Here is an 18,795-nt window from a genome sequence, read left to right as displayed (position 1 = left end):
TAGATACTACAGCTCTGGTCCCAAACGCTGTAGTGACTCCATTGTAAACTCTAGCCTTAGAGATCATGACTGCAGAGCACTGCAAAATTGCTTTCTGTGAGGGCTCCTAACTTGTGATCTCTGGTTTACGGGGAAAGGGTTCCTTTCCCCCCATGTACACATTCTGGAGAGATGAACTACTCTAGTTTGCACTCTTACAATGCTTTTCATTTTACCAGTGAATTATGCCTACATGAATCCTACGTGGCTCGCTCCAGGCCAGCGGGAGGGGCCGGCTCTCACTGCAGAGCCTGAGTCAGGGTTTCTCCAGCCCAACCTCCCCCCCCCCGCCCCCACATTAGTGCTGTTGAGAGCTGGGTCTGGCTCGCAGCAGAACCTGCCCTGCTGGGATCACTTGCCTGGGGCAGGCGGCCCCACTGTCCGGGCCTGTTTGCCTCTCTCTGCTACCTGTCACACTGCCCACACCCCTCTGACGACAGGATGGCACCGAGGAGCTTCGTGCATGTCGCGATGTAACTCCCCCCACCCCACCCCCGCTGGGCAAGTGAGTGTGGTGTGGCCAGTGCCTGTCACTGGGGGCTGAGACACCGCCCAAGGCCCGCCCTGAACCAGTGACATCCCCACAGGGCTGGCCCCTGGGCACTGCCACCGGGCTGATGGTGGCCGTGCCCCTTGTGAGCTGGAGCTGGCAACCTCTTGCTCCCTGGGCCGGCGGGGGCAGCCCCTCCCTCATGGTCCCCTGTCCAGACCCTGCGCTGTGCTATGACTGCTGCCCCCCCGCCCCCCCCCCCACACACAGGGCAAGGGTGGGGCTGGGTTCGCTGACTCCTGCCCCCCATGTACAAAGTGCAGGGGGTGGGTTCGCTGTCTCCTGCCTGCACAGGGCAGAGGTTGAGGGCAGGTTCATGGATCCTGCCCCTCACGTGCACAGGGCCAGGGGAGGAATGGTTTTGTTGGTTCCTGCTGCCCCTCACTCACAGGGCAGGGGGTGGGGCCAGGGTCGCTGACTGCTGCCCCCCACGTGATGGGAAGCGGTACCCCTTGTGTTAATGTTTTGTTTCAGGAGGCCCCGCTAGTAGCTAGTAAGCTGCAATGACCCCTGGGAAAAGTGGGGGTCCCCTGGCCGCTGTGTGATGACTGGTGCACTCTCTCTCACAGGTGTGTGGCCTCAGGGCAGGGCTGGCACCATGTCGGGTGTGCTGAGCATGCGGAGCAATCACACCGGCTTCCAGGGTAGTGTAAAAACCTCTGCCAGTGACTTCATCGTGACAGAAATTGATACCCTCGGGTGGCTGCTTAGTGAGAGCACAGCTGAGACTCTTCATGCATTTGGTGACACGCCTGCAGCCCCAAACAGCTGCTGCCCACAGAGCCCCCGCAGGCCCTGGCCAGAGCCTCCGGAGCTGCACAGAGAAGAGGTGGTAGGCCCATTCGACAACCCCAGTCATGCTCCAGAAAATGGCCTGTCGCTAGCCAAAGGCAGCACAGAGCACATGGCTGGAGCTGCACCTGAAGGTGGGCGCCATGAAGCAGGTACATTGGACTCCTTGTTAGATGAGTCTGTGAATGAACTGTTGAATCAGTTTGCTTGTAACATAAAAGATGGGTGGAACTCAGAAAATGATCCAGCCACTCATCCTGCTGAGTTCTCACTGGGGCCAGTCCTTGACAAGAGGAATCGAGCTGATTTACACAGCGGCATTAGACAGAAGTTTCCTTTCTTAATTACTGTTACAAAGAGTAATGAAATTATTGTCAAAGCAAACACTGATTACAAACAGCTCTGTCAACTAGTGTCTGAGGAGGAAGCATTTGATTTTTTTAAATTTTTAGATGCAAAACTGGAAAACTCTAAATTTTCTTTTAAGCCTGATGGGAATAAGGAGCACAGAAAGGCAGTCCACCATTTTGTCAGTCAGAAGTTTGGAAAACTTGTAGAAACAAAGTCTTTTTCTGTGACAGACTTTAATGGTCAGCAAAATGTAGCAATAATAGTAAGGTTTCGGGAGAAGAGTTGGTCAAGGAAAAGGCCGGCTGCTGATTGCCAGGAAAAACAAGATGTTTATACAGGTAAATATTTAATAATGTTTTATAGTTTCCTTGGTTAATTGTTTTATAATAATTGTTTTTTAAAGGAGTACAGAGAGTCTGATTCTCTTCTCATTTACACAGGCATAAATCAGGAATAATTCTACTGAGGTCAGTGGAGTTAAATTGGTGTGAGAAATGAATCCAGTTACCACAGTGAATTAAATAAATAGTGCAGTGGAAATGGCTGAAATACCCTCAATGCAACCTCTTTCCCTGTGTAAATTGCATGCACTATAGTTTCTTATTTTAAAATAACTTGAAGAATACTGGATGTTCTGTTAGGTGTTCCTAAGCTTTTAGCTGTTAAAGCTCCACCATTAATTGGAAAGGTTATTGCTCCTAGTTTTATAATAAGACCAGATTTGATTTCTGATTTCATTTTTTAAAACCATTACTTTTTGATATGCAGAATGATGTTCCTGTTAGAAGAGTTGTTTGTAGGCCCAACATTAAATCCACAGACCGTCTTAGAAACGTTCAGTATGTCTTTTTTTTTTTAATTGCTTTGTTTGATTGTTTTTATATGAAGTTGAAGAGATTTGCATCTTCTGAGCATTGAAAATTCTGTTGCTTTTATGGCTGACTATGGTTTCTATTAGCTGTAGTTTGAGCATCAGTTGTCTTCTATATCTTTCTCTTCAATACAAATTTTTTCCCCCCTCTACCAGTAGTTTAGTTTTGTGAACAATTGATTCTGTGTTCTTACCAAATCCTGTCCTGTTCTAATGTTAAAGAATAGCTGCTAGCCCATTCGTGATGACAGAGTTCCCAATAGAATTTGGAATGGTGGATTTCTAATAATTTTGAGATATTCGTTGCAGGTTTTACCCTTCGAAAAGAAAATCTGGAAACACTAGAAGCAATTAGCTATTTGTCTTCTGAACTTGGTGTGCTTCCTTCAGACTTCAGTTACACAGGCATCAAAGACAAAAAGGCCATCACCTACCAAGCTATGGTTGTGAAAAAAGTGACTCCTGAGAGGTACTAAAAACTTGGTTCCTCGCATAGAGCAATTTCATCATTGGAATAGGTTAATAAATGTGAAAGCACCTTTTAATATCAATCTTATTATATTGGGCCATCTCCACCTATGTTTGAGACTGCTTAGAGCAGTTATTTTGTGACTTAATGCTTTTGTTACTAGGGAATATCAGGTTAGACACTGGATTAGCCTTGTATTTTAAGGGGAAAAAAGTATATATTTTCTTATTCTTGCTTGTTGCGGAGAGCTGTCCCTGTCCTTTCCAATGATCTAGTGAACTAATCAGGGTGCAGCATCTGGGACACACTGAATATCAAAATCTACTTCTTGTGTCATCAGAAGAAGTTGCCCTGGGGGACAAAGGGGTGTCTTCCCTAGGGACATGCCATCACCCAGCACAGGAGAACCAGGTCAAGTTGCTCTTTCCTCTACTTCCTGGCATTGTCTTTCAGGGCAGCACAGTACTTGCCTGTTGTAAATATGTGGATGGAGAGGGTGCGACTTGCCATCAACCCTCTCTATCCCAAACTCTTAGTCCCTCTCTAAGTGAAGTGAAGAAAAGGAACTGCTACTGTAACCCAGCATGGAGAAAAGAGCCATGGTCACTGATGTGCCACCCCTTGCAACCTTGGGAGATGAAGAGTAGAAGCTGCATGTCACCCGAAAAGGTGACTGTGTCGTACAGCCCTTTCTCCTCAGAGAGTATGAATGACACATCAGCACTTGTTGGATCAGGAGAGGGGAAGGCATGTGGGTGGATGCCCCACAACACCAACAATAGTGATAGTTTTTCTCTGTAAGGGTTCTCTCCAGTATTACGTCGTCTCTGAAACAGCAGGTTCTTTCCCATGAGTGTGGGCATAGACAACGGAAGGCTTGAGGTAGCTTTAGTCCCCCAGAAATTTAAGGGTTGCATTAATAAATAAAGGCGATAAATGAGCTTCTGTTCCAAACTCAGTATCTCACATTATTAAAAGTGGACAAATTTTGTTGTGGTACAAAACTATTTATTAAAGCACTATTCAATAGCTATTTTATTATTATTATCTTGACAGCCATAGAATAGGAGAGAGCTCATAAGAGGGGAACCATGATTCTGACTCCAACAGTCTCCCTTCACATCTAGGCCTGAGTTTAATATGTTGAGGTAAGATAGCCTATTAGGGAGGAGGATGACAGGTTTTCCCTTCTAGCCCTTTTTGCCCTTCGATGTGCAGAACCCACTGCAATGGGATTTTGCTATTTACAGTGCTGTGGCTACTGCATTCAGATTCCTCTGTGGTGTCATAAACGGGGCAAAATCTTCTTCTGTCACAAGTAAGAAAGGGGAAGCCAAAGAGGAACCTTGTTTTTCTTTTTTTAAAGAAAGAAATATTTTACCTTTAAAAGAGAGAAAAAAAGATTGGTCTTTTGTGTAGCTTGACCTTCCCTAATAACAGAAATCTGAAATTAAAATATCGCTTTAATGATACATCTATCTTGAAACTTTGTGGGAAACTTAAACTTCAGGAGCTAGTTGCTGAATAAATACTTGGAACACCAGGGATTGGGAAATTCCTTTGGTACCACAAGAACATCCCTTCTTTGTGGTTTTAGTTCGATCCTGCAAATAATTACAACCAAATGTATGGCTTACTATCATAAATAGCACCGGTGGGACTTCAGCCGTAAACATTGCACTCGGTAATAAGCTTATGTAGGATTGTCATCTACGTCATTAATTCAAATATTAGCTAATTTTTAATTGCAGCTCAATTGAAAATGATCATCCTTGTATTCAAAATATTTATTTGATACTTCAGAAATATTTAAAAACACATTTGCTTGATTTGTGTTTATAGCCTTCATTGGACATTCACCAAAATGGAGTAACTTGAATATCTTAGAAGCATTCTCGAGGTTGACTGTACTGAATTTTTATTTCTCATTCTCATTGTTCTGATTCCTTAAAATCTGTTTTTCATCAAGCATAAAAGCTGTACTATAGCATTGTCTAAAACACAATTACTCTCTTCTGGTCAGCCTTATAAAAGCAAACTCAGAGTATTGATTCTCTCCTTGGGTACGCATGCACATGCTTGTAATTGGAAACACAACTGACAGTTCAAATATTTGGCCTTTTTATATATAGCCTCTTAATCTTTCAGTTCCTTTACACTCATTCAAGTCAAGAGAAGTTGTGTGTGTATATGAGCGGCAGGATTGAAATTGAATTTTAGCTGAATTTTACTATGGATAAATACTGCAGTTGGTAGGCCCTTAATAATCTGTATTTAAAGTTCCCTTATTGCAAAGCCAATTTCCTTGTGGCTCAGGACTAAGACCACAAGAAAATTGACTGCAAAAAGGTAAATACGGGAGATAGATTATTAAGGGCTTGATCCTGGATATGTTTACTATAGAGCTAACAGAACTGAATATACTCACTCATATCATTTACCTAGAGAGCGTGACAAAACCAAACAAAGGAAAACATTATTTAATAGTGCTATTTGTACATTATTTAGAATTTACTTTTGTCCTAATTTTGGCAAATTGTTTCTTACTTACCTCCATATTTCCAAAATGCGAAGTACAATAAGATTATAAATTTAAAATGTATAAGGAGAAATTGTCTATCTGCAACACATTTGTGAACTTTTTCTTTTTTTCTTTGTTTCTTGTTTTTCTGTAATGAGAGCAGTAGTTCTCAGACACTGATCTGTTGACCACCAGGGAGCATTTACTGATGGTCTGCAGAGTTTTGTTTGGTCACATGATGCTGGCTACTTCTCCTTGTTTCCAGTTACTAAACTGCATTAAAGAAACTATAAATACTACTTAATTTTAGTAATAGTTGGGGGGGGGGGGGAGTTATGGCTTTTCCCATGAAAGCAACTGCTCTAGTCACCAGAAAGATGTCATTCAATCACAAATAGGAGGGAAGATGGTCCATGTGATCATGAATTGGAGGGAGGTAGTCCATCAGACAATCTCTTTATTAAAACACGGTCCATATTATGAAAAATTTGAAAACCCCTATATAACATTAAATCCACCTGATAATTTTTCACTTATAGACTGTTAAAACCTTCCATTAAACTAATTGTATTAACTTGTTAGCATCATTTGATAAGAGGTTAATTTCTAGATCACAAATTATTTTAAATGCTCAGTCAGTAAGCACGACTGTGACTTATTTCAAGTAAGACAAAGGGAAAACCTTTGAATGACAAGTATTTTTGAATCAGTTTTACACGTAATTAGTGCTGAGGCAAACAAAGCATTTGTGAAGGAAACTTTTTTTTTCCAGTTGGAATGTCTTATAAACAGTTCTTCATAAACTCCCAATTTATCATTTGTGTAGGTTGAAAGAAATTGGAAGCACAATTGAAAAAAAAGGAATGAAAGTGTATAATATCCATTCAGTGTGCCAGCACCTTAGACTCGGTCAGCTGAAGGGGAACCACTTTGATATAATTGTGAGAGAACTAAAACATCAGAGCAATGACTCTTCTGCAGATCTGAAAGAGAGAATATCTGAAGCATTTGAGAATGTTAAGGTAAAAAGAGATGCCATGATTTCATTTTCAACAAGGAAATATTTTTACCTCATCAAAATTATCACTCTGCTTTTTTAGAACAAGATGGTTCTATCATGCTACCTCTTACCCGCAATCTCCACTCAGCTCTGGCAACATTTCACTTGTTCTAAAATTTAGAAGCTATGTGTCCTTTGATGATTAGTCTCTGTGGCTCAACAAACCAGGAACAGAACAACTTGCCAAAAAGGGAGGACAGTTAGTGAGTTCATTCTGTGCCACTGCTTTCTGGTCCCAGAGTAGTACAGGACAACAGATGAGGAATTTGACAGATACAGGGTATCTGTATGAACCACAGCTGCTGAGGCCTAAGGCTGGCCCTGATGGAGAAAATTTGTATCTTCAGAAAGGTGATGCTCCTGACTTCTGACAGGAAGAAAAGGTAGATTAATACCTGCCAACCAATTATAGACTTTGGCTGCATTAGCAAAAATGCAGAGACTTTTCATGGGAATGGGATGGGATAAATAACTGTAAAAAAATACCAGCAGCAGCAGAAGAGAGTGATAAAAAATTGATGGAGCCCTTTGTAGATGCTTTCCTGAGTCACTGAAAAAGCCACTGACCAGGAGTTCTAAGTTCCTCGGAAAAGTAGAAGGTCAGGAAAAGGGAAGACCTATTAGCTTATTTAGAAGTGTTTTATTTTACATTCATTTTTTTTCCCCATCCCTCAGTCTTTCTAAATAATGGCCATAGTGCCAATTTTTTGCAAGATGATTAAACCAGGAATTAAAGACCAAATTGAGAAACACCCTGTCTCAAAAGAGTAATTACACTGAGGAAAATTATTGGAAGTTATTTTTCACAAACAAAAGAAATGTTCAGTTGTTGCTTTAATTTTCTTTTCTGTGCCCTTCCTTCTTTTGACTTCACAGTGTACAGGAGAAGATGATCAACTGAGGTATTTTTTGGGGAGGAGGTGCGACTCTTCCTGAAAAATGAACATGGCCTGTATTTGGTCCTGTTTTATTAGACTTAACCTAATGCCAGACCCTGAAAAGACTTGTTCCATTTAGTCCAGCTTAAGGATTTTATCTCTTAATTACACATATTGGTATATGCATCCTAAGTAAGGTTACACCTATGTAGCTTCTCCAGTTATATATTTTTGAAAGGTAAATGCCCTTAAATTATTTCACATTCACCTTGCTCTATGTGTATTTATTGGTTTCCAGAAAATTAACCCTCATTGGGTTACGTGATCGTGACCTCACTGGCTCCATTTTACTAACACAGGTAGTGGCCAGAAAAACACTAAGAAATTCTGATCCTCACTCATCAGTAATGTAGTTGCTCTTGGGCTTTACTATAGTAATAGTTTTGCAGGTGGAGTCGTCCTGTGAAATAATATGAGTGTTTAAAAAATGCCCAGTATCAATTATTATTTGTATGTTTGTTTTGATGAGGCCATTGCTTGGTTTTGTACACAGTTCTTACTAAGGCCTGGTCTACACTACGACTTTAATTCGGATTTAGCTGCGTTAATCCGAATTAACCCTTCACCCGTCCACACTACAGAGCCAGTTAATTCGAATTAAAGGGCACTTAAAATCGATTTCTGTACTCCACCTCGACGAGCGGAGTAGCGCCTAAATCGATTTTGTTAATTCGAATTAGGGTTAGTGTGGCCGCACACCACCGAATTACTGTGGTTAAATTAATGGGGTAGTGTGGCCGCACACCACCGAATTAATGTGGTTAAAAACCGAATTAATGTGCTTAGTGTGGCCGCGCACAATCGAATTTATACAACCTGTTTCCCAAATTCGAATTATCTAAATTCGGATTAATCCCGTAGTGTAGACATACCCTTTGACAAAACTCCCGTTGACTTCAGTGAGAACTTTGAATAAATATTTCTGGAGTTGCTCATGGAAAATACTCAACTCTTTGATGTGATCTTTAGTAGGATTCATCGTGAAGTGATTCTACATATATATGGAGAAAGATTCTGGTTTGATTTGATTTCATGCTTATTTATTCAGCTTGCATGAGAGGAAGGATGGAGCCTTATGGTTAAAACAGAGGCATGGGACTCAGGAGATCTGGGTTTTCTTCCTGGCTACATTCTGTGTGTCTTTGGTTAGGCAGGTCATTAAGCACCTGATTTTCAAAGGTACAGAGCAGTTAAAGTTGCCATTGATATCATTTGGAGCTGTGATGTTTAACACTTCTAAAAAGTGGGCCCTTTAATCTCTCTCTGACTCAGTTTTCTCAGCTGTAAAATGGGGATACTTAAAGGGGTGTAATTAAGTTTATTTCATGAACGTTTATAAATTGCTGTATACTGATAAGTGTAAACTTTTGTCATTTTAGTATACGTTCTGATTGTAATAATGATCTGATTAAGAGTTGAAACGAAATTTACATTTGCCATATTTAGGCCCAGATTTTTAAAGATATTCAGGCATTGCTCTGCTCACCATTGCAAGGCCTAAGGCCCAGATCCTCAACAGTATTTCAGTGCTTAATTCCCATTGAAATCCTTTGAGGATCTGTGTCTTGGCAGCCTCTCATTGAAAGTCAGTGGAACTTAGGGTATGTCTACACTTGCAGAGTTTTTGCACTGTACGTTTCACCGGTGATAGGGAACCAGTGAAAGAAAAGCGCTGGTTTGTGTACTCACTTAATTCCTCAGGTGTCAGAGAGTGTTTACACTAGCAGCATTTCCATCGCGGATGAGAGCAGCGCTGTAGGGCAGCTATCCCACAGTGCAGCGCTCTCGATAGGTCTTGTGGGAAGGGGGGGGGGTGAGCGGAAGGCATTCTGGGTCTCTGCTCAGTACCCTGTGATGCCCTGCTTCATGTCCCAGCAGCCCCATTACTTCCTTGTTTCTTTCATGGCATTTTTTTTTTAAAACCCCCTGCTGTCTGGCTGCTTTCCCCGCCACATCTACAAGCAAAGGGAAAGGGAGTTTCAAACTTCCAGGGGCTTACAATGGGAGGTGTGGATGTCCCTTTACCTGGCATCAGAGCAGTGGAGATGCTGGCCAGAGTGGTCACTTTTGGAACTGTGGGATAGCCTCCAGAGGCCAAAAGCTGTTTACACAGGTAGAACCTGTCTTCACTTTCACAACAGCGCAAAAAGAACAGCAGTAAGAGCTGTATGCCTCTCGTGAAGGTGGCTTTCGTTTTGCGGTGAAACTTCTGAGTTTCACCACAAAAAAGGCATTAACAAGTGTAGACGTTCCCGCGGTTTTAGCGCAAAAAAGGGACTTTTTACGCTTTAAATGGCAAGTGCAAATGGGACTTAGCTGTCTAAGTTACTTAGTTCTCCCAACGCTAAGCAGAGCAATACCTGAATACCTTTAAAAATGTGCCCCTTACAGTTTTAATGAATATTTAATATTTTCATGTTTTAACCAGTTCATTTTTTTTTTTTTATTGTAGACAAATGGTTTTGTAAACTACTATGGACCTCAGCGATTTGGGCATGGACAGAATGTTCAGACAGATCAAATTGGACTGGCTTTGCTGAATGAAGAAATGGTATAATTCACCTCATAATCCAAATGACCAGTCTACTTCTTTTCCATGGCTACAGTTGGCATGTCTGAGTCAAGCATTGGAGGTTACCATCCTATTGAACGGTGATCTCCATGTGTGACAGTAGTAGTGTGAGTGTTGTTGGAGGAGACTGCAGAACCAACTCCCACCATGAATTAACAATCTTGTGTCACAATCATGAATGTTTTAACATTTAAACAAAATGTTTAATTTTAACATAAAGCTTAAACATTATTTATTTTAAATAGAGTGGAAAGTAGTTTTCAGTGTTTTTGTGGGTCTGTCACACTGCAATTGTCATATATAATATAATTTTACATAAAGACATCTGCTTTTAGTACTAGGCTCAGAACAATTTAAATCAAAAGCTCCTTTTTCCAGTTTGTTCATGATGACAAGTGCTCTTTAACTTGTGAATATTCAGACTGTTGGACTGAGTACACTGGGAGAGATTTTTTTTCTTAAATTTTTGCAACAATATTAAATAAGACCAGATCTAAAACCCAAACCCTTTAAGATCACAGTAGATGTATCTGCATTTCTCAATATGTTATTGCTTCTCATTATCCCTTGGTTACCATCCCTCAGCCAGTCTTCTTTCCACATAAGTTGTTCTTTGCAAGCCAATTTGAATTAATTTCTCAGATAATATTTCATGAGACATAGGTCCTGATTCTCCACTGTCATGTAACTTGTGTGACGGTTTGCACAGGTAAATTATTGCACAAGGTACGAAGCAGTAGAGAATGAGGTCCATGGTATCAGAAGTTATTGTTGAACTAGATATATAGGGTCTGATTCTTCTCTTCACTTACACTGATACAAATCTGAGAAACTTAATAGAAGTCAATATAGTTACACCTGCATGCAAAGAGACTCAAGCCCTTAGATCCCACTGGATGCTATCCACCAAAATAACTTGCACTTTATGCAAAATTTTGGCAAGGTAGAAATTAACATTACTAGTTTGCTGCAGATTGGTAGTTGTTAAACCTCTTATCTTAGTTCTGATACCATTTTGATTGTAAAATTATTTGATTAAAATATATAGAGTCATTTTTTATTAAAAATGCGGCGGCACTTGCTCTGCTGCACTGCCTGGTGTAGATGGGGACAAATGAGCATGAAAACAGGTGCTAATGGCCTGACACTGACAGGTGAGGGGAAAAGCAACTAGGGTCTTATATACGCTTGCAAAATACGTAGTTCCACTGGTAGTAGAAATAATGGAAGCTGTAATACAGACCATGCTCAGGTGTTTCTCTCACTGTATCATCTAATTTCATGTAGTCACAGCCTAGGCATATCATTGTCCCCTCTGTGTGAGGGTGTGTAAGCCCCTCCATGTGAACATTGTATGGTTAAGCCTCTGTGGGCTTTGTTTGAGGGCCACGAGGCAGAACCAGAGTGCTACTGCTTTAGGCAGCATGCTCACCTTGCAACCTGTTTCAGAGTAGCAGCCGTGTTAGTCTGTATCCGCAAAAAGAACAGGAGTACTTGTGGCACCTTAGAGACTAACACATTTATTTGAGCATAAGCTTTCGTGGGCTACAGCCCACTTCTTTGGATGCATAGAATGGAACATATATTGAGGAGATATATATACACATACAGAGAGCATGAAAAGGTGGGAGTTGTCTTACCAACTCTGAGAGGCCAATTAAGTAAGAGGAAAAAAAAAACTTTTGAAGTGATAATCAAGATAGCCCAGTACTGACAGTTTGATAAGAAGTGTGAGAATACTTACAAGGGGAGATAGATTCAATGTTTGTAATGGCTCAGCCATTCGCAGTCCCTATTCAAGCCTAAGTTGATTGTATCTAGTTTGCATATCAATTCCAGCTCAGCAGTTTCTCATTGGAGTCTGTTTTTGAAGCTTTTCTGTTGCAACCTGGAAGATTTCCAGCTGGAAACCTATAGAAAAAGTAATACTCCCTGCATCATTAACTTCCCCTTTGGAGGTTTTGAACTCTGTTCCCATCCCTTCCAAGGGGAGAATACAGTAGCCACTTGATTTCACACTTGTGACATTTTAGGACTTTCTTCTGTCGGAGGAGAGAATTTGAGCCATTGTGCTTAAGAAATGGTCAGAGTTTTGAGATGCTATATAGTATCCTACCACGGAACTGACATATGGTTGTCTTTTTCATCAAATAGGTAGTTACATTAAAACACAGTAACCTCATGTGTGTTGTTTTTTAAAGGTAAAAGCTGTGAAGTTGTTTTTCACACCAGAAGATACAGATGATCCTGTAAACCAGGCAAAGAGATATTTTCTTCAAAGCGGTAAATTCCACATTTAAAATGTTTTTGTCGTTATTCAGAACATGTGTTTTGGGGGGTGAGGGTTTTGCTGCATATTGCCTGAGTTTCTCTCAGTTCTTCTGGTGTCAATCAGTAGTAATTCCATTGAAGTCAATGGAATTATACTGGTGGAAGTGATAGAAGGCTCACGCTCTGGGAGCTTGACTTAATAAGAACTGAGTAAAAGCCAAGCAAAGACCCTAGGATTTGGCCCTATACATTTTGCATTGAAGCCATTTTTAGATATTTTCTTTACTTTACATTTTCAACAAGTATCTTGTAGAGACAGTGAGTTTTAGCAATTAGTTTAAATTTAATGAGTTTTGAATAATTCTATTGTCACTTAAAATTAGTCTTAATAGTCATATTTTTTCATACAATTTCTGCTTTTGCCAGTAGCTGATTCATTCTTTTATGTAAACTCACAATACAATAAATCACTCCACGCTTCTTGAGAGCGTTGGAATTTTGCGCCTCAAAATCTTCTGGGTTCTGATTCTCCTCTACCTTGCACTCTGTGTAATTATTTACACCTTGCAAGTGAGTGTAAAATGCTACCATCTCCCAAGTGCAGGGCAGTGGAGAATCTTTATTTCTGGTAGAGGCTTTATATCTACATAGTGGAAAAGATATGAGAAGTTCCTAAAGACTGTTCTTCTTTTGTCCTCCACCTCTCTTCTTCTTTTGAATTATCATATTCTCTTTGATTGGCAGGGCCGGCTCTGGCTTTTTTGCCGCCCCGGGAGGGGGAGGGGGGAGGGCGCCCAGAGCGCCGGGGGGAGGGCGGCGAGCCTGGCCGTGGCCCCGCTCTCCCCGGGGGCCGGAGCGCCGCGCCGCCCCCCTCCAGGTGCTGCCCCAAGCACCAGCTTGGTGGGCTGGTGCCTGGAGCCGGCCCTGTTGATTGGGAATTACAAAGTGTACAAAAGTTGGGAGCCCAACTGCAATTGAAACTGAATGAAAGTTGGGTTCCAAACTCTCTTAGGTCCTTTGAAAATCACAGCCTTTGTTTGCAGCTTTGGCCATTACGTCAGTGTAATTGACTTTCAACTCTGCATCTCCCTCCACTCTCTCTCTGACTTACCTACTTCCTATCTTGAGTTCCATTCTTCACTGAAACATATTTTCAAAAACTAATACCTGTCTTCTAAGTAAAATGCCCCGTTTGCCACGTCTCTTTCTGCTATCATTCTTCAGTCCCTAACTTTTCTCCCAGAGTCAGAAATCTTGAAGTCATTCTTGACCCCAAATCTCCCATGTCTGTAAATACGGTTATCGCTGTATATTGCCAGAACAGCTAGGGTATGTGGCTTCAGGGGGTACAGATGTGCTTCATTTCACAGAAGAGAGCCTTTGAGTCCTTCTGGACTGTAGCTTGTTGTATGATGCATGAAAAGGTATTGATGTGAACTCTGAAAACAAATGCTTATCTTTTCCCAAAGCAAGAAATAAAAGGCTACACAAATGACTTCTCATCAGAGAAAATCTGGATAAAATTACAAAGGAAAGAAGGAAATATTAACGCAAAGGGGTACGTTTCTATCCAGGTTGAGACTCAGACTCCCTGTTGTCAAGTGCAGTTTGCACCTACAAAATAAAACAAGCACATTATTTTTTCCTACAAAATTTGTGCCCTTAAATGACTTGGTGCTTACCTGTGTAGATTTTGTGGGTGCTTCCAAAAGGAGGTCCATCTTCTGACAATGTAGGCCTAAGTCTGAGTATCTCATATTCTTTGATAGGAATGCACTTCTCATTCACGTGTTACTTACGTGGTGTAAGAACACCCTGCTAGCAGTGATGTGATGTGCTTTTATTTCTAAGGAACTAGAAACTCTTTGGACTGAAGTAATGAACATAGTAAAGCCAGTTTAATTTATTTTTAATGTAAATTACAGAAAATGGAATTAATTAGCATAGGTTAAAAGGTAGATAAGATGGAATTTATCTGACATGAGAAGTTAAAGGCAGGGAATAATAAACAAAACAATAAAAACCAGTGTAAACAAATGAGTCTGACATCCTTTTCCTCATCTGATTTAATTTATCCTTTTATTTAAGTTTTTCACTTTCCAGCAGACTAAGTTTGAAAAGCAGATGGTTGTTCCAATGTTTATTTCTGTTTATTTCAGATGATGCAAAGGGAACCCTGGCAATGTTGCCCGAATTTAAAGTAAGAGAGAAGATGTTGCTTCGTGCCTTGAATCGCTATGGTGTAAACCATGAGGGTTGTATACGAGGATGGCTCAGCATTCCTCATTCCATGCGTATATTCTACGTTCATGCATATTGCAGTAAAATTTGGAATGAAGCTGCGTCTTTTAGGTTTATGACCTATGGTTCAAAAGTAGTGGAGGGTGATCTGGTCCTCTCTGAAGAAAATGTTGATGAAAATTCTCTGAATGACAGAGTGAGTGAGTTTACAAAATATTTCTTATAAAAGTTAGCTTAACACACTTAAATAGCTTAAGATATAGGAGTTCTGCTTTTTATGTTTAGTTAAACATTCTAACCCATGTATGCTACTTTTACTACTTACCTTTGGCTGATGTGGAGTGGCTTAGCCCTCCCTCAACTCCCCACAAGTAGGCCTACATGCTCTATACACCATAAAAGCTCTTTTCCGTCCTGACTGTTCATGCATTCCTACTCTTGCCATGAATACCATGAAGGTGTTTGTAGGGACCTGGACTTGGCTTGAATGGTTACACATACATGATGCCTCTAAGCTATTTTCTGTTACATCTTTCTGTGGATCTGGTCATGGAGGACCTAAAAGGCAGCCATCTTTCCCCTATGTATCAGCACCAGTGTGGAATTTTTGCACTATAGTAATGGTGTGCACAATGGCCAGAATATCACCCAAATTGTTTAGTGGAAGAGTGAATTTCTTGTAGATATTTCTGTGAGCAGTCACTGTAAATAACCTTCCAGAGCTCTAAAACAGTAACTTCCTATGCTCGTTGTGATTTTGCCAAAATGTTATTAAAAAAAAAGAGTGAGTTTAATAAACTGAATAGACCAAATTCAATGGAAAGCTGAGCTATCAAATTTAATATTAAACAATGGAGTCTGGTTCTCATGCTAAATGTGAATGTTACTGCATTAATCTCCTAGCATGAAATTACATTGGCACCATTAACTTGAGATGGGCAAGCATATTAGAACTATAGTGGTAGGTCCGTACATCAGCAGTAATTAACATTAGTTTTATTTAGTTTATATTTAATGCAAGGCCTTGTACTAATAAAATGATTACTTTGTGTTAAACACTTCTAATTTTTTGTTGAGTGAAACAATTTCTCCGTGGAGTAGTCAAATGGCCTTAGAATTCTTGATTTTAATAGAGGGTGGGATTAATACAAATATGTGATTGGTTCGTAATCTAGTTTTTCTACTGTTTGCCAAACTATATGTAATTTTTTAAAACATTTTTTATACCAGGTTCACATAGTAACTGCTCCAGAAGAGTCAGCTAACAAATATGCAATACATCAAGTAAGTTTGTTTGAAAAATCATGTTTAGGGGTTTATGAGTTAATGAAGATGAGTTTTGTTTTAAAAATAGATCTGATTAATTTACAGATGCAGTTTTATTTCTCTTCAGAGTGCACCTTTATGGAAAATGGGCATAGAAATTAATCTGCACTCTCAGCAAACACAGAGATGAAAGTCTTCACTCGTGTACTGAACATAAGGGCAATGTTATCTTGGTTGGATGTGCTTTTTTGTGCACTGTTACTGTCAATTGAGTGTTAGCAAACTACTAATTGTAGTTTTCTTGAAACATTTTGTTTCAATCCTCCCGTGATAGGAGAAGCATGAAGAGTATTTGAAGGTCAGGGTATGAAAAGAGTGAAGATACGAGGGTTTGGAGACTTACAAAGAATACTAACATATTCTCTAATTCTATATCTCAGAACAATCCAGAAAACAATCAGTTTGGTATGTTTGTAGTTGTTATTAGAGAACTGGCATTTTGACTGGCTTCTGTGCCTTTCAGTTTAAGCCTCAAATAACTGTCTTCCATAGCCTTGCTTGGGCTTTTATGGTGTGGAAGCAAGGTGGCTTCTTTGCAGAATCAGGCCCTAAAACATAAAGGAATTAAATTTTAAAGGGGAAAATGGTGGTTTTGTTTCAAACACATTTGTGGCTCACATATATATATTTTTTCCCTTGAGGTGGTTCTTCCAATGGTTGGACACAGTATCAAGTATCCCAATAATAAAGTTGGGCAGTGGTACCATGAAAGGCTTGCCAAGGATGGGCTGCAGACATGCAGGTTCAAGGTGTCTGCATTACAGCTGAACACACCTGGATGCTACAGACACATTTTGAAATATATCCACAATCTGTCATATCATTTCTTAGAAGACAATGAAAAGGGAATCAAAACGGAAGAAGACAGTCACCTAAATGAATCTAAAGCATCTCTTCTTTTGTCATTTGACCTTGATCCTTCATGTTATGCAACTGTTTGTCTGAGGGAAATAATGAAATGTGACCTTTAGAATGTTCATAATAAAAAGTTAGAGGAGTAACATAATCCATGGAGGTATTTTACATATGTTGCCTATAAAATAGGGAAAGCTAATCTTGTTCATCATGTACAGCATAGTTCAGAAAGAATTAATGAATAACTTAGGGTTTTATTACTTTGTTTTTAAAACTAAATTTATAGTCCTGAGTACATTGGAGCCAAACAATACTAAATTATATATAATGTCATACTTAGAGAAGCCAAGAGCTGCAGGTCTGGCTTTTAACCAGTGATATTTGCACAAGCTTTACACCGCATGTGCAAAGGGGAATTCTGGAGAAAGGGGAATATGGTGAATGGTTATTTCCTCCTTGCCTTTTCTATTACCATATTAAGGGCTAGTTATATATTTGTTGCTGTACCTGACACACAAAGACAGCTTCTGCCACAACGCGTTTACAATCAAGTACTATCTGTCTACTAGGAAAGCTGCCGTATCATAGGGAACATCCAGGCCCGTTGAAACCTTGCTGAGTTCTAAGGCCCATTCATCCTCACCTGCTTTCACTATGCACTTGAACCCAGAGCTAAAAGGATATGTGAGGTGAGTAATAGTGCTGAGTCATCCTGCTGATTGTAGAACACTTCTTCAAGCTCACAGCATGCTCGTCTTTCAGTCATTCCTGTACTGAAGAATTGAAGAAAAAAGGCTCAAAATAAAAATCTATGTAAACGGGTAATTCAAGACCCAGGAGTGAGCATGCCATTAATACACTTGCAGAAGAGTGTTAATGTTTTTATTTCCTGACTTCAGGCAGTTTGCTCGTTGCGGGTCAAACCTGCTCACTGCACAAGCTTAAGGTTGTGAGGAAATCTTGCAGTGATTGTCACTGGAACCTTGCTGTTATCACAGTTAAAAGTTATTTATAAAATTCTTCTGTGAAAGAAGTTTGTAAAAAGATGATATTGGCATGGATGGGCAGAAAATTGAATAATAAACTAAGAAGCAAAACTATCACAAAAGCTTTGAGTTGTGTATGTTCTATTTAATCTGTAGATGGCACTGTGACTTAAAAATAACTAGTGGAAGAAAACTACTTTGGCCATTTTTGAGAGAAGGGATATGTAAGTTACAAATGCTTCAATTTTCTCACACTCTGGTAAACACAACACTTATTTACTTTTGTCTGTGACCCCAGTCCTGCAATTCTTGCTCAATCCTTAGCAAGGCAAATACTCCAGGGTTGATTCATCACTTCTTTACACCAGTTTGACAGAAGTGTAATTCCAGTGATTTCAATGGAGGTGTAAAAATGGTCATCTAGAATGAAGGATCAGGTCCCCACTGTCTTCAGTGAAACTTTTTGTCTTTGTAAGGCATAAGTAAGTATTGCAGGATTTGGCACTGAAGTGTCAGGTGGGAAATAAGCTCTTATGCCAGTAATATTTGCAGTGTTATTGTACACTAAATAAACTATTGTGACTATTGCAACGCATCACTTTTAATGCATTTCATCATATTAAGCTAGAACCTACGTGAAAACTAACAACTTGCTTAAAGATTCAACAAATCACTTGAGAAACCAAACCTAAACATGTTTTCCTACAGTACATCCACTTCATCTGTCACTAGGTTTGCTGAATTATATCACTCATCAGAGGGAATTACTAGAGCCGATGAATTTTTATTGAGATCAGACTGGTGCTTTCACTGCTTGGTTCAAAATAGTTTTGAGGATCATCGGTTTTTACTGGCATCAACACAACAAATGAAATTTAAATGTGAAAAGTGTGTGTTGTTAATAGCTGATACTTGATTTGAAGGGACACATAAAAGGTCAGATTAAAAGATTT

The 18,795-nt window shown here is 40.0% G+C and overlaps 1 protein-coding gene across 1 annotated transcript; it reads left to right on the top strand.

Moving 5' to 3' along the window:
• Window positions 1–1,162: 1,162 nt before the first annotated feature.
• PUS7L (pseudouridine synthase 7 like) lies at window positions 1,163–18,356 on the top strand. The gene is made up of 8 exons (XM_024215124.3): window positions 1,163–2,070; window positions 2,913–3,072; window positions 6,420–6,615; window positions 10,044–10,142; window positions 12,365–12,446; window positions 14,594–14,871; window positions 15,906–15,959; window positions 16,643–18,356. Exons 1-8 carry the CDS (start codon window positions 1,188–1,190, stop codon window positions 16,970–16,972), a joined length of 2,082 nt encoding a protein of 693 aa, XP_024070892.2. The 5' UTR covers window positions 1,163–1,187; the 3' UTR covers window positions 16,973–18,356.
• Window positions 18,357–18,795: the final 439 nt, after the last annotated feature.

The sequence above is a fragment of the Terrapene carolina genome, unplaced genomic scaffold (genome assembly GCF_002925995.2).
Source record: "Terrapene carolina triunguis isolate 2854851 unplaced genomic scaffold, T_m_triunguis-2.0 Scaffold68, whole genome shotgun sequence".
In the NCBI taxonomy this organism is placed as follows: domain Eukaryota; kingdom Metazoa; phylum Chordata; order Testudines; family Emydidae; genus Terrapene; species Terrapene triunguis.
Note: the sequence above shows the minus strand (reverse complement) of the source record. Positions and strands in the feature narration are given on the sequence as shown.